This window comes from Asparagus officinalis, chromosome 7 (assembly GCF_001876935.1).
Source record: "Asparagus officinalis chromosome 7, Aspof.V1, whole genome shotgun sequence".
NCBI classification, from domain to species: Eukaryota; Viridiplantae; Streptophyta; class Magnoliopsida; order Asparagales; family Asparagaceae; genus Asparagus; species Asparagus officinalis.
In genome coordinates this window covers 93,862,388-93,876,498 of record NC_033800.1, presented here as the reverse complement: position 1 = coordinate 93,876,498, position 14,111 = coordinate 93,862,388, and the positions used below count along the sequence as shown (strand labels likewise).

The 14,111-nt window shown below is 36.0% G+C and overlaps 1 protein-coding gene across 1 annotated transcript in view; it reads right to left on the bottom strand.

Annotated features, from left to right (window-relative positions):
- The window catches only part of LOC109846582 (nucleolar protein 14), a 29,283-nt gene continuing 18,507 nt past the window's right edge, over positions 3,336-14,111 (bottom strand). The window contains exons 7-15 of the mRNA XM_020415832.1: positions 11,617-11,745; positions 10,871-11,518; positions 10,515-10,707; positions 10,235-10,428; positions 6,399-6,503; positions 6,142-6,278; positions 5,775-6,053; positions 5,215-5,526; positions 3,336-3,580 (exon numbers count right to left, since the gene is read on the bottom strand). Of these exons, the coding sequence (XP_020271421.1) occupies positions 5,262-5,526; positions 5,775-6,053; positions 6,142-6,278; positions 6,399-6,503; positions 10,235-10,428; positions 10,515-10,707; positions 10,871-11,518; positions 11,617-11,745 (1,950 nt within the window). The 3' untranslated portion in view covers positions 3,336-3,580; positions 5,215-5,261. The remainder of the gene's footprint in view (positions 3,581-5,214; positions 5,527-5,774; positions 6,054-6,141; positions 6,279-6,398; positions 6,504-10,234; positions 10,429-10,514; positions 10,708-10,870; positions 11,519-11,616; positions 11,746-14,111) is intronic.

Here is a 14,111-nt window from a genome sequence, read left to right as displayed (position 1 = left end):
TCTTTAGGTTGTGAGTCATGTGAACTGGGTAAGCACCATCGTGCTTCTTTTCAGAGTCGTGTCGATAAACGCAGTAGTTTTGCGTTTGAGTTAGTTCATTCTGATGTCTGGGGTCCTTGTCGTGTTCCCTCTGTGAAGGGTTTTCGATATTTCATTGTTTTTGTTGATGATTTCTCTCGCATGACTTGGCTATATTTGTTGAAAGAGAGGTCTGAAGTCTCGCATGTTATTGAACTCTTTTATAATGAATCTCTACTTCTGTTCATATTCTTTGTTCATATTCTTCGTACTGATAATGCTTTGGAATATATGAAAAATGACGTTTCAAAATTTTGTGCTCTTAATGGTATTATTCATCAAACTTCATGCTCTCACACTTCACAACAAAATGGAGTTGCTGAGAGGAAGCATGGACATATTCTCGATGTTTCTAGAACACTGATGATACATATGAATATTCCAAAGTACTTGTGGTCGGATGCTGTCCTCACTGCCTGTTATTTGATTAATCGCATGCCTTCCTGTGTTCTTGATGGTTTGATACCATTCCACTGTCTTTATCCTGTTAAAAAACGTTTTTCTGTGATTCCTCGAGTTTTTGGTTGTACGTTTTTGTTCAGGATTTGACTGCTGGTTTGGATAAATTATCTCCTAGGTCCATTAAGTGTGTGTTTGTTGGATACTCACGTACTCAAAAAGGGTATAGGTGCTATCATCCGACCACCAGGAGATATTTTGTTTCTGCTGATGTTACCTTTTTTGAGTCTGTCCCATATTTTTTCCTCTGGTTCCACTACCTTTGTTAGTCCACAGGTGCCACTACCTTCTACGGCTCCCACTACTATTCTGGTATCTGCTCCTGAGGCTACTGTACCAAAGCCTCTACTGACATACTCTCGCCGTCCTAAAGTACATACACCTGTCTCTGCTCCTGCTGACTCTTCTTCTCCAGCTGCAGGTCCATCTCATGTCGAGCCTCATATCTCTTCTGACTTAGATGTTCCTATTGCTCTTCGTAAAGGTAAACGGTCTTGCCCAAAATATCATATCTCTCTTTTTGTCTCTTATGACCGTCTCACCTCATCATTTCGTCAGTTTGCTTTGTCATTGTCCACTATATCTTTACCCAGGTCACATGAGGAAGCTTTGTTAGTACCCGCCTGGAAACAGGCTATGGATGAGGAGATGAATGCACTGCTTTCTAGAGGGACTTGGGATTTGGTCTCTCTACCTGCTGGAGCGACTGTGGTTGGCTGCAGATGGGTGTATACCTTGAAATATCGTCCTGATGGGTCTGTTGATAGATATAAAGCTCGCCTGGTTGCTAAAGGATATACCCAGACATATGGTATTGACTATTTTGAAACCTTTTCTCCCGTTGCTCGTCTCAACTCCATCAGAATTCTTTTCTCTCTGGCTGTTAATATGGATTGGGCGATGCACCAACTAGATGTGAAGAATGCTTTCCTTTATGGTGATTTGGACGAGGAGGTTTATATGGAGCAACCTCCTGGGTATGTTGCTCAGGGGGAGAATCTTATCTGCAGGCTGAGAAAGGCCATCTATGGGTTAAAGCAGAGTCCTCGAGCTTGGTTTGATAAGTTCAGCAAGGTTATTTCTAATGTTGGTTTTCAACGTTGTCAGTCTAATCACTCTGTCTTTCTTCGACGCACAACAACTGGTTTGGTTATTTTAGCCGTATATGTTGATGATATTCTGCTGACTGGGAGTGACTCTGTTGCCTTAGCTGAGACTAAGGAGTATCTAAACCGTCATTTTGTCACTAAGGACATGGGAAAGCCAAAGTATTTTCTTGGGATTGAAGTTGCATATAAAAAACATGGTCTGTTGTTGTCTCAAAGGAAGTATGTGCTAGATTTACTAGAAGAAACAAATCTTTTGGAATGCAAATCTGCAAGCACTCCAATGGAGGCAAATGTTGATTTGTGGCGTGATGATACCTCTCTACTAGATGATGCTGCACGATATAGGAGACTAATTGGGAAGCTAATATATTTGACAGTTACCAGACCTGATATTACTTTTGCAGTAGGTGTACTGAGCAGGTTTATGCACAAACCTAGAGAGGTTCATTGGACAGCAGCTCTGAAGATTTTGGCATATGTCAAAAGTTGTCCTGGCAAGGGATTGTTATATAAGAAGCATGGGCATACTCACATTTCGGCTTTCTCTGATGCTGGCTACGCAGGAGACATGGGAGACCGAAAGTCAACCTCGGGATTTTGTACTTTTGTTGGAGGTAATCTTGTGACTTGGAGAAGTAAGAAACAAGATGTAGTATCACGATCTAGTGCAGAGGCCGAATATAGAGCAATGGCTCACACTGCTTGTGAGATGGTGTGGCTAAGAAAGTTTATGACAGAGCTTGGTTTTGTTCAGTCTGGACCCATGCCAATGCATTGTGACAACCAGTCTGCCATTTATATTGCACAGAATCTTGTGTTTCATGAGAGGACAAAACATATTGAAGTTGACTGCAATTTTGTCAGAGATGCTTGGGAGAAGAAGATAGTATCTCTCACATTCACTCCGTCCTCACAACAACTTGCTGATATTCTTACCAAGGCTACTTCTTCAAAGGTGTTTTCTACTATATGTGATAAGCTGGGCATGGTGGATATTTATGCTCCAGCTTGAGGGGGGGTGTTAGATTAAGTCTATTGGGTATTGGGTTAATGGGCTGTGACCCGTTAACCATACCCCTATTTGTATGACTATATATATATCTCTCTAGTATCTGAATAAATCAATGAAGTTAGGATTTTTGCTCTCTCAATTATCTCTTTCTACATTAATAATTAATTTCTCCGAAAACTTGTAGCATTTTTAGGCAACATCACTAGATAGGCTTAGTCATTATTTACCCTCTCCCAATCAAGAAGAACGTCTTTAACGAGAGCCAATCATCTGTTCTTGCTATATCCAATTATACAAAATTGATTCCGATAAACAAAAATTCATTGCAGCCAAATACCAGTGTAAAACTCAATTTAGAAAACGACTTTATTAACCCGTATTTAGCTTCTACTCCCGGCTAGGGCTTAAAAAAGTAAGCATTTGCTTGTATACGATTGTATTTTGCTGTTGTCAGGATCTACAGAGAGAAAGATAACCCTGTTAAGCCTGTTTTGAAAACTAAATCAAGAGAATGATTCTCATAGGAGAACAAAAACGTACTGCTATGCAAAGGACAGTCAAGAGTTGAGGAAAAAGAACAACTGTTAACAATATTTAAGACGGAATCAGATTAACAAATGACCATAACAAAACCAAGACCTGCAAGATCCAAGAAGTATTTAGCATAAACAGAATAATATACCTAACGGCCATTGAATAGAATAACATATCAAGAATAACAAAAACATTACAATAACCAGCGTTTTATCCAGAATATTTGTTCCTGGTAAGTACAACTCATTAATAGCTTATGCAAATCAGTTACATTTAGACTTGAAGATGATCTGAAATCTTAAGTAACCAAATCTACCCAGCTTGATCTATAGATGTTCACTGCTTTCCCGCAACTTCATCTCTTGCACACACTCGAAGGACGTACAAGCTTCAAATGAAAAAGAACAAAAGATTGTAATTAAGTGTTTAAAAGGCAACCAATTTTCACAAACAAGCCAACAAGCATCGCAGGTAAAGAGCTTTGAGAGCTGACCAAGAGAAGCAGCCTGCCTGCATGGAACTGTCTACGTACTTAAGATAAACTACTTGCTCTGTAAATTTTGAACAGTTTGAAGATGCAACTACAGTCTCTTAGAATAATATCATACACCATATTAATTCATAGAAACAAGTTTCATTAAGAATTTTACAGAATTATACACAAAAAATCCTCATTGAGGAAATCATGATAGATTAAATGCAAACATGCAAATATTTAAAGGATAAGATAATATTCTGAGCTGGACTTCACAAGTCAACCATTTTATCATTTAGCCCATATATGACTGTTTGATAAGCTACTGCCCCCACCCTGCACACAAAAAATAGAGCTCGTGGGAGCAGTTTTCAGGTTTTCCATTGCAAAACAAAGAACTATGTGATGCTAGTAACACTAAATTTATTGACACTAGTACCTGTAGCCCATATCAGAAAGTATACCTTTCAAATGTCCACCTTACTATATACCTTTCAAATGTCCACCTTACTATAATACAACATCCTAAACTTTCATCTTGTCAATTAGTTAGGAAACATACATATTACCAGATTCTTGGTATGCTTTGGTTCATGATGATAATAGATAAGCGGTACACTATTTAAAGATTAGATTGCATGTACTCTACCAAGGAAAGGATTAATAAATCAATATTTAGGTCATAGTACACTTGAGAGCATTTCCGGGACAACGTCAACAAAGTGTATGTACTATGTGCCCGTGTCCGTGTGTGTTTGAACTTGAAGACCAGTATTAAGGATACTCATAATATAAACTTTCACTTTCACCTAAAGAAAATAGAAAATAAACTAAGTTGATTTAAAAACCTAATCAGAATTTGATCCTGTTAAAGATGATCAGATTTAAAAATATAATCTAAAAAAGACAGTTATTCATAAAACGAATTAAAAGAGCTTCAAAAATCAGTAGTTATTCATAAAACAAATTAAAAGAGCTCAAAAAAATCAGTTAGTCATAGGTCTCTTCTGTTTCAAGCACTGGTGGTTATGCAATCTATATAAGGAACCGTACCATGAATCAATATAAAATCAATATCCAAAAATTGGATTGTGGTTTTGGGTAGTAAGGGCTTGGAATGAAACAGGGAGGTGAAATGAATTTGGTGACAGAGAAAAGAAGAATTTTGTAAGAAAATGATCGAAATTATACTAATCCATAGTATAGGAGATCAAGAAGAGAGTGAAAAAGAAAGATGACAGCGTCAAATTGGACTTCAGTCTTATTCCAATTTCGAATCGACGAGATCGAGAGAAGAAAATCCATATTGGTATTTTTATTTCAGCCAGCTTACTCCCTAAAAGTAGGCATTGGAGAAGTATGGCATCAAAGCATCAACATGATCCATCAATCAATTAGCATTTTAATTCACCTAAATAAACACACATAAACTGAGCAGTGACAACAATATTTACCAGTACGAGCATAATTGATCAAATTACTGGTTAAAAAGAACTAACAATAATCGTCTCAAATAAAGCAGATGAGGAAAGTTCAAGACAGCATACTTCAATAGCTTTGTAGCAAAATCCTGCGTAAAGACATTATACCGGCCTCATCTCTTTCTCTTTCTTCCTTTACCCAATTGGCCTGATTTGAAGGCATGCTCCTGTTCTTGAAGAAAAGCCATTGCCTTACCGTATTTTTCTGCTCGTTCGTCTTCTTGCTGCAGCCTATCCTTTTCCTTCAATCCAAATATGAAGTGATTATCCTTACGTAGCTCCCTTATGGCACCCTTGGCTTCACTCTTCAAAAGTTTCTTCAGTTTCTTTCTCTCTGCCCTTTCTCTATCAGGATCATAATCTCTACCCTTGACAAAGCTGCAAAGAATTTATTATAATTGAATCAACTAGCCACAGATGTTGCGGAAACATCAGAAGGTAAGGAACTCAAAACTTAAATATCTTCAGCCTTTTCATTCCTCCCTTCCAATTTTGATAAAGATGGGGATATTTGTTTGTTTTGTGTGTGTGCATGTGCGTTTGTGTGCTTGAGAGGGGTGAGGGGTGATGAGTACAAGGATTCTCCATAATATTGAAAAATAGTTACTGGCAAGAGAAATATATACCTTTCCTCGAACTTTGGATTTATTAATTTGATTGGAACAGGCTTCTGTTTCCGCATTAGAAGTGGTCGCCTCCACATTTGATGTTCATCAACTTTTATCTTTATCAAATCAATAATATCTCTCACATTATCTTGTAACAAGCTTGGTAAGTTCGCTTTCTTTAGCACTTCATGCAACAACTCAGAAACTGGTGAGAATATTTCTGAAAATGCGCTCAATTTTTCATATATGTTAATAAATCCTTTTAATGTTTCAAGAACAGTTACAAGAATGCTAGCCCTGTCATCAAAAAATAAAAAGGTATAAAAACCAAAGCTTATGGGAAGCGAATACATAACAATGTTAATAGATAGCAATAAGTACTTACTTGAAACTATCAGAACAAAAAAAGGGTGAGTCCACGTCCATGTCCATGACAATGAAGAAATCAATAGGATGCACTTCATTTACTTGATCACATATTAGTAGCCAGGGATGTGCTGTCCTTAGCTCCATAAGATGGTCCTGTAGTGCCAAAGCTTGTGCTTAACGTTAGCATTTACATACTGAGAATATCAATAAACTGTCAATTGTCTAGAATAAAGTCCAAGGGTCATGCAGCAACATTAAAGTTGCGAGACATACCGCAGAATTTTGTAGTGCTTTTCGGTCTGACTGAAAACTAGACATCAGAAGGGTTTGCAGAAAATTTATAGCCTCAGGACAGAACTTCTGAGATTGTTTCGCCACCTATATGTTCAATAAAGTACGAGTGTTGAAGGTAAAGGATGCACTCAAAAGAAAGAAAAAACATAGCAAAGTGATAGGTCAGTATATCCTATCCCTGGAAAATTTGACTTCATATCATAAAGCTCAAAGAAAGTAAGAAAAGTAGATATTTCAAGGACAACAAAGTCCTATTAAATTTCAGCTCAAACATATGCAAGATAAGAGCCAATCAAAACCAAGTCGAATATATTCAGCACAATCAGGCTATTCCTTGATACTGTTAGTGGTGTTACCAAATAATATGCATCCGTATCCATATCCGACGAAATATCCGTAATTTTATCCGTTAGGATACGGATATGGTTATTTATAGTAAAATATCTAGAGACCCGTATCCGAAATATCTGAATACATATTAGTCATGCTCTTACGATAGTTTTAATTCTTACATTATGGGTTTGTAGTTAATTTTGATGATCAAGATATCTAATTTTAGTTTTCCAGTTATAATGAACATATTAAAGAACTCTTTTGTATCACATGAACTATGTTTTTCTCAATACAAATCTAGTTTTCTCATATCCGTTTTGTATCCGCATGCATATCCGTTTATATATCCACATGTATCTGTAACCGTATCCGATTTTAGCGGATATGGATATGATTTTTCCTCACCGAGGTATATCCGTATCCGTATCCGTATCCGAGATGGGTAAGCGGACGTGAATATGGTAAGTATCATATCTGAGTCATATCCGTACCGAATGCACCCCTACTGCCAATGGTATTACCAAATAAAATGCATCCAAGCCTACCGCAAGTACATCCACTGCTACATTTCCTAAACAGCTAAACTATCCCTAATCTCTCCAATTATGCTACATTTTCTAAATTATCCCTGATCTCTCAAATTACTCTCTCCACTTCCTACAGCCAATCATAACTGGAAGATACCTCCCTCTCCCCACTACTTGATAAAATCATGAGATTTAACAAATGAAAAAAAAAATCCATACTCACCCAAATGATCTGATCATCTGAGAGAATGCAACAAAAAATAAAAGGAAAGAAGGTATCAACACGAAGGCATGCACACAGAACCACACCCCTTATATTAGCCCACACTAGACCAAGCATAAATACAAAAAAACGAATCGACTCCATGTAACCCCCTCTTACTAATCCTTTCTCCCTCTCCCTAATGCACACACCCTTTCTCATTCTCAATCAAGCATAATGTAGCACCTCTCCTGCAGAAAAATTTCTCCATTTGGCTGGCTGCAAACTCAAAATTACAGTCATTCTGTGAAGCCTCCACCAATTATTGACACACTTGTGGATATCTGTAATTTTATATCTCCATTGAGTTTGCCGCAACCTCGGCTCAGTTTTCACCATGCTCATTGTACTCTATGGAGCTTGCTGCAACCTTGTCGACCTCTCCTTTAGTACTCATTGTAGGCATTTCGTGTTCAACACAATGGACACATTATTCAACGTGTATATCATAGTCAGCATTATGCATTGTTTGCTTCGAGTTGTCAAAGACCATGTTTTTTGAGGATTCCCTTGGGCCCTCTAATGCAATAATTTTATACCCATTAATATACACAAATTTTATACAAAAATATACATCGCAGCTAGAACACTTCATTTGGCCTCCAATATGCTAATTAAAAAATAACTTACTGCACTAAGAGGATTCATTCAGGCTTTCTAGCATACTAATCTATAAAAGGTTATTGCAGTTAGAGAATTCTTTCAGGCCCAAATATATTACTAATTTGATAAAAAGGTTCACCACTAAGGGATTAGGCAATCTAGCTTGCTAATTTGGTTAAACATTTATCGAGCTTATGGGATTCCTTCAGGTCGTCTAGCTTACTAATTTGTTTAAATTGGTCTATCAGAATTCTTATGGACCAGAATATCCCTAAATAAAAAAAAAGGAAATTTTTTTGCAAATTATAGACCAGAATGTCCCTTAACTAAACTTACAAATTCTACAGACCGGAATTTTTCCTAAATTGGATAAATTGTGAAACTCTGATTTCACACACTAGATTGTCCCTCAACCAAAAAAAAGGAAAGAAAGAAAGAAAAAGATAAAAAGGTAATTGCAACATTCCAAATTTATATACTAGAATGCCCCTAAACTATACAAATTACAAATTCCAAACAGGACCAATACAGACCGGAATTTTTCCTAAATTGGATAAATTGTGAAACTCTGATTTCACACACTAGATTGTCCCTCAACCAAAAAAAAGGAAAGAAAGAAAGAAAAAGATAAAAAGGTAATTGCAACATTCCAAATTTATATACTAGAATGCCCCTAAACTATACAAATTACAAATTCCAAACAGGACCAATACAGACCGGAATTTTTCCTAAATTGGATAAATTGTGAAACTCTGATTTCACACACTAGATTGTCCCTCAACCAAAAAAAAGGAAAGAAAGAAAGAAAAAGATAAAAAGGTAATTGCAACATTCCAAATTTATATACTAGAATGCCCCTAAACTATACAAATTACAAATTCCAAACAGGACCGCAAAGTCCTACACTAGAAGAAACCATAAGGATCATGAATTCTTTATGGACCAAAAAAAAAACTTAAGACTTAACTTGGTCAAAAACATCGTATTTATGGACCGTTATGTCTCTAAACCATAAGAAATTATATAAAAAAGATCATGTATGAACCAAAGTATTATTAAACAAAAAAAATTTACCAAATTATGGAGCGGAAAATATCTAGGAAAATATCTAAATTAAAATAAAATATAAATTCTAAATATTGAAATACCTGTAGACTAAATAAATTGCAAATTTCCAAATCTATGGACTGGAAGATCATTAAACTGAAAAAAAAAATTTACAATTTAAGCATCGGAATGTCACTTAAACTGAATAAATTACAATTTCAAAATTGTATGGACAGTAATGTCTTTAAAATGAAACAAAACTGAAACTGAAACTCTTTAAATAAGAATGTCCAGAAACTAAATTCTATTAAATAAGAATGTCCAGAAACTAAATTTCATATATCAAAATGTCCTAGAACTCAAACCAAATTCATGGATTAGAATATGCACAGAATAAAACTGAATTTAATGTTGTGGACTTGAAAGTGTTTAACCTAAAATCAAAATTAAATTTCATGCACAGAACCCTTTGAACTCAACTCAAGTTGAAGTGATTGTTTATATACTGGAATCTGACAATAAAAAGTTCTAGAATGATTTATATTAAAACCAAGCTAAAGATACCAAGTTGAAGGGCGCATATCAACAATTTCTTTGCTTCTCTTGACAATGCATATTAGTATACCCTTGGTTAAGCCTCTAATTTATATGACCATAAAAAAATATTCCACATTGATTTTAACTTTTGATAACCCTTAATCAAAAAATACACTTCAGAAAAAAAAGTGCAATAATAATAGACTATTAAGTCTATCAGAAGTCATGAACCCATGTATAAATAAATCTCCGAGCATAGGGTGCATTCAACAGAATAAACATAAATGCTCCCTCTCAATTATACATGTCCCTAGAATGAAACAGGGAGTCATGTAATGACAATTAAGTTAGATAAATAAAGGTAAGCTGGCAGACCACTATCATTTGTTTCTCACATTTAACTGAAATTAGTCTTGGCTGATTGTCCTTACGAGAATGGTCTTTAAGAACCTAAATTAACATTCATCATTAAAAAAGGATTAATTAATATTTCGAAACACACTCACAGAAAGCGCCATCGAACACAAAAAAGATCCAACAGCGACATCCCGGCCAGATATTATAGGACAGCGCATCAGATACTCGCACATCAGGAGGATTGCAGGAGTCATAACAACATGGCGGAAGTCAGAGCAAGGAAAGATTAATGACCAGAGTCTCAACAGAAGCAGAGTCCTCAAAGATGGCCAGCTACTCTTCTCTGCAGGGTTAAAATTATCCAACAAATGAAACAAGATTCACAGATACATATAGAGTAAACAACTTTGTAATATATAATGATCTGACCTGGGATCTTTATATCCTTGCAAAGTTTTGTTCTTATGTTTATTAGCCACTCCCGAGCACAAATTGCTGCAAAAAATGGAGTTTCTACGCTAATTTCCATCAATGGTTTAACAAGAGAATTCAATATCTTGACATTTAGTGGTCTTCGAGTTGCCGAGACTGCATAATAATTCAAAAGAATACCATAAAACACCTGCAAGATGAATATCAAGTATGTTAATGAAGTAATAATCAGTCTTTTGAGAATGATGATTAAAACATTTATTTTTTTGTCATTAAAATAACCTCGTTATAAAACGATTTGAATTTATTATTAAATGTATGAGCACTACTATTTATAAAGCTAAGAAACATACTCGCATTTTCTCACGGTTATTTGCAGATAGCCTTATCGAATTACATGCACGGATGCGATTAATAGCCTCAACTACTTCTCCATCTGAACGGTTTTCAAGCAAGGAACAGAACTCTCTGAAGTTGTTTGGGGCGTCAATTACAAAGGGAAGAGCCTCTTGTTTGGGTGTAGCATGCTTCTCCGAAAAACTAGTTTTGTTATAACATATAGATTTCATTTCTTCCAAATCTATGTTCTTTCTAGGAAGCTGCCTCTCATCAGCATCATCTGCATGTTCTGCATCAAGACCAAGCTCGTCATCACCACTTTGCTCCCAATCTTTAAAGGACATATTCCCAGGCTCATGACAAGTTGGACCATCGTCATCATCGCCATCCTCATCGCCAGTCCCGTCACGATCATCAGCATCACTTTCTGAACCCTCAGATGATGTGCTGCCCTCATCTTCATTGCTTGCAGCTTCATTCTCATATATGTCATCAACCCAGCCGTTTTTATTTCTTATTTCCTCCTCAACTGAAAATGAATCGCCAAGGTCATCCCCTGAGAGAGCTTTGATTTTATTTGGCCTCAAATAGTCATCTTCCCCATCACTGTCGTCCTCAACAGAGGAATCATCAGCAGCAACCATCCTTTTTCTGCGCTCTTCCTACGAATTACAATTAAAACAAACATTAGAGTAACAAATATACATTCTTAAGGGAGTTGGAATGGTTTAGTAGACACTTCCAAATGGGGCTAATTTACCTCTAATGTTTCAAGTCGTTCTCTTTCTTCTTGAGCAATTTCTTCTGGAGTCTTTGTCCGGTCTGATGGACGAGCACGCATATCCAATGACATCTCTTTGACAAGTTTGTCATAAGTGTCAGGTTTTTCCTACAAAACAACATGAATAAAAATTAAATCTATAAACTAGAAAGGGGAATGACGAATCCAGAAATTAAAGAGACATGTACAAGCAAATATGACACAACATCAGATAAGAGGGGAAGTAGGGGTGGCACACTGGTCGAGTCGGATCAGTCTGGGTCAATTTTGACCCAACCCACATAATGATGAGGTCATGGTTACCGTCACATTTATTAAATGGGTTACCCAACCCAACTCGAGTTACCGAATAACCCATATATTGCTGCTGCTCGTATAACGTATGCAATTTTTCTATTGTTGGAAGGTCAATATGAAATGGACAGAACTCTTATGGGGCAGTCATATGTAAGCCAAAAGTTTATGCCATCATGAATTAGGTTCACATTTTAAACAAGTTTATGACACAAACCTTAACGTTGTGAGCATTTTTTATGACAATTGAAATGCAGGAAGGATAAATCAACAGGAAAATCATTCGTGAACTCAAGCCATTGTTAAGGATTGGGTTTTTTACTTTTCTATGATAGCCCATTAAATCTTTAATATATATTAATCCCTCAATTCACTGAAATTGCTACTAAGTCCCTAAATTCTAAATTTGTTTCAAAAGTGATCACTCAAATCACTGAAATTACGATTAAGTCCCCATTTCTAATAAATTGTTTCAAAATAGGCCCTCCAATTAAATAAGTAGTAGAAACTGGGAGGATTAAACTGGAAAACCTTATGAGACTAGAAGGGATCCAATAGCAATGCCAAAGTTGTGAGGGACTAATTTTTAAAATAACTTTAAAATTGGGGGATATAATCAGTTAATCACAATTTCAATTGTTGAGGGACTAATTCAAAATATGAAGCTAAAGATCCGATGTTTATTACCAATCGAAGCTAAAACTCGCAGATCTAATCAAAGCTAAACCCTGGAGATTAAATGAGATCTTCAAGATAACCCTCATATAATCTACATTACCAATCAAATCTAACACCCTACAGATTAGATGAGATCTTCAAGCAGAGGTTCAGGTGACCCTTTTAGAGAGAAAGAGAGAGAGGTCCAAGAGAGAGAAAATAGCAAACAAGGTGAGAGTCAATTGAAGATACAGAGAGAAGTAACATATGAATCGCTTGATGAATGAAATGATTTACCGTGGGTTACCCGAACGGGTCAATAAATGGGTAAATGGGTCACTTAGGTTCTAGGTTGCATGGATATAGGTGCGGACACGGACACAGCAAATTTATGAAAGTTGGGATACAGGGACACGGCTAGTATGTTTGTGTACACACACACACACACATACATATAATTAAAATAGCTACAGCATGTGTATGTTAATTTTACTATGCATATTATGAACAAAGAACTAATTGTATATGCATGTTGCAGGTGATGATCTTTCAAAGATTAGAAGACAAGATGAAAACCAAGAATCGTGATAGAAGAATTAGTGTGATCAATACATGTATATCATGATATCTTGATTTATGTAATAAACAATACAAAAAACTGCGAGAATATGTAATTGAACATCACACTGACAAATTAACTGAAAATTATTATACAAGTACTGAACCAAATTATTCGGTTAGAAACATGATCACAACAAAGAAAATCTGACAAAAGAATGACAAATCTTTAGAAAGACATTTACAAAAATCTGACAAAACAAAGAAAAATTAAAATCCATTCACTCAAAACATAATCAAAACATGTCCAAATTTATACAAGCAATTTGTATACAGAACTTCAATAAAGAACTCTCTAATTTCTGGCAAAATTTTTAGCTTCAAACCACTTTTGAACCCAATCAAGCAAACTATCAACTTAGTTAATCAAATCCCAAATTTCTCTATTACATGTAGAAAAGTGAGATAAAAGAGAAAGAACAGAAACTAAAAAGAGAAATAACAAAAATCCTAACTCAATTAGAAATTGTCAGAGACTAGTCAATTCTGAAAACCGCAAAAGTTAGAAAAAACTCAAAATTACTCACGAATTTTTTGTAATTGTATTCTCAATTGCTTCTCTAGCTCTCTTTGAACGTTTTTAATCCGCATCGAGCATCTTGAGAATAGAGGTTTTCAGGGTTCAAAGACGAAGATGGAAAAGAGAAATAATAGGCAGAGGATCAGGTTGTTAGGAAATTTTGGGTATGGATTGGATTTTCGGGTTCAAAAACCATTTGTTTTTTAACCCAATAAGCAATAAACTTCAAATCATGGGTTATTGGATTGTGAATACGGTTTTTTTTCTTAGAACCGTATCTGCCACGAATCCTCAGCGAATCCGCGTCCAACACGTGTTGGACACGGATTCGTGGGGCCTTTTAATGTGTCCGGACATCGTAGCTCAGGGTTGAGCCGAACTGACC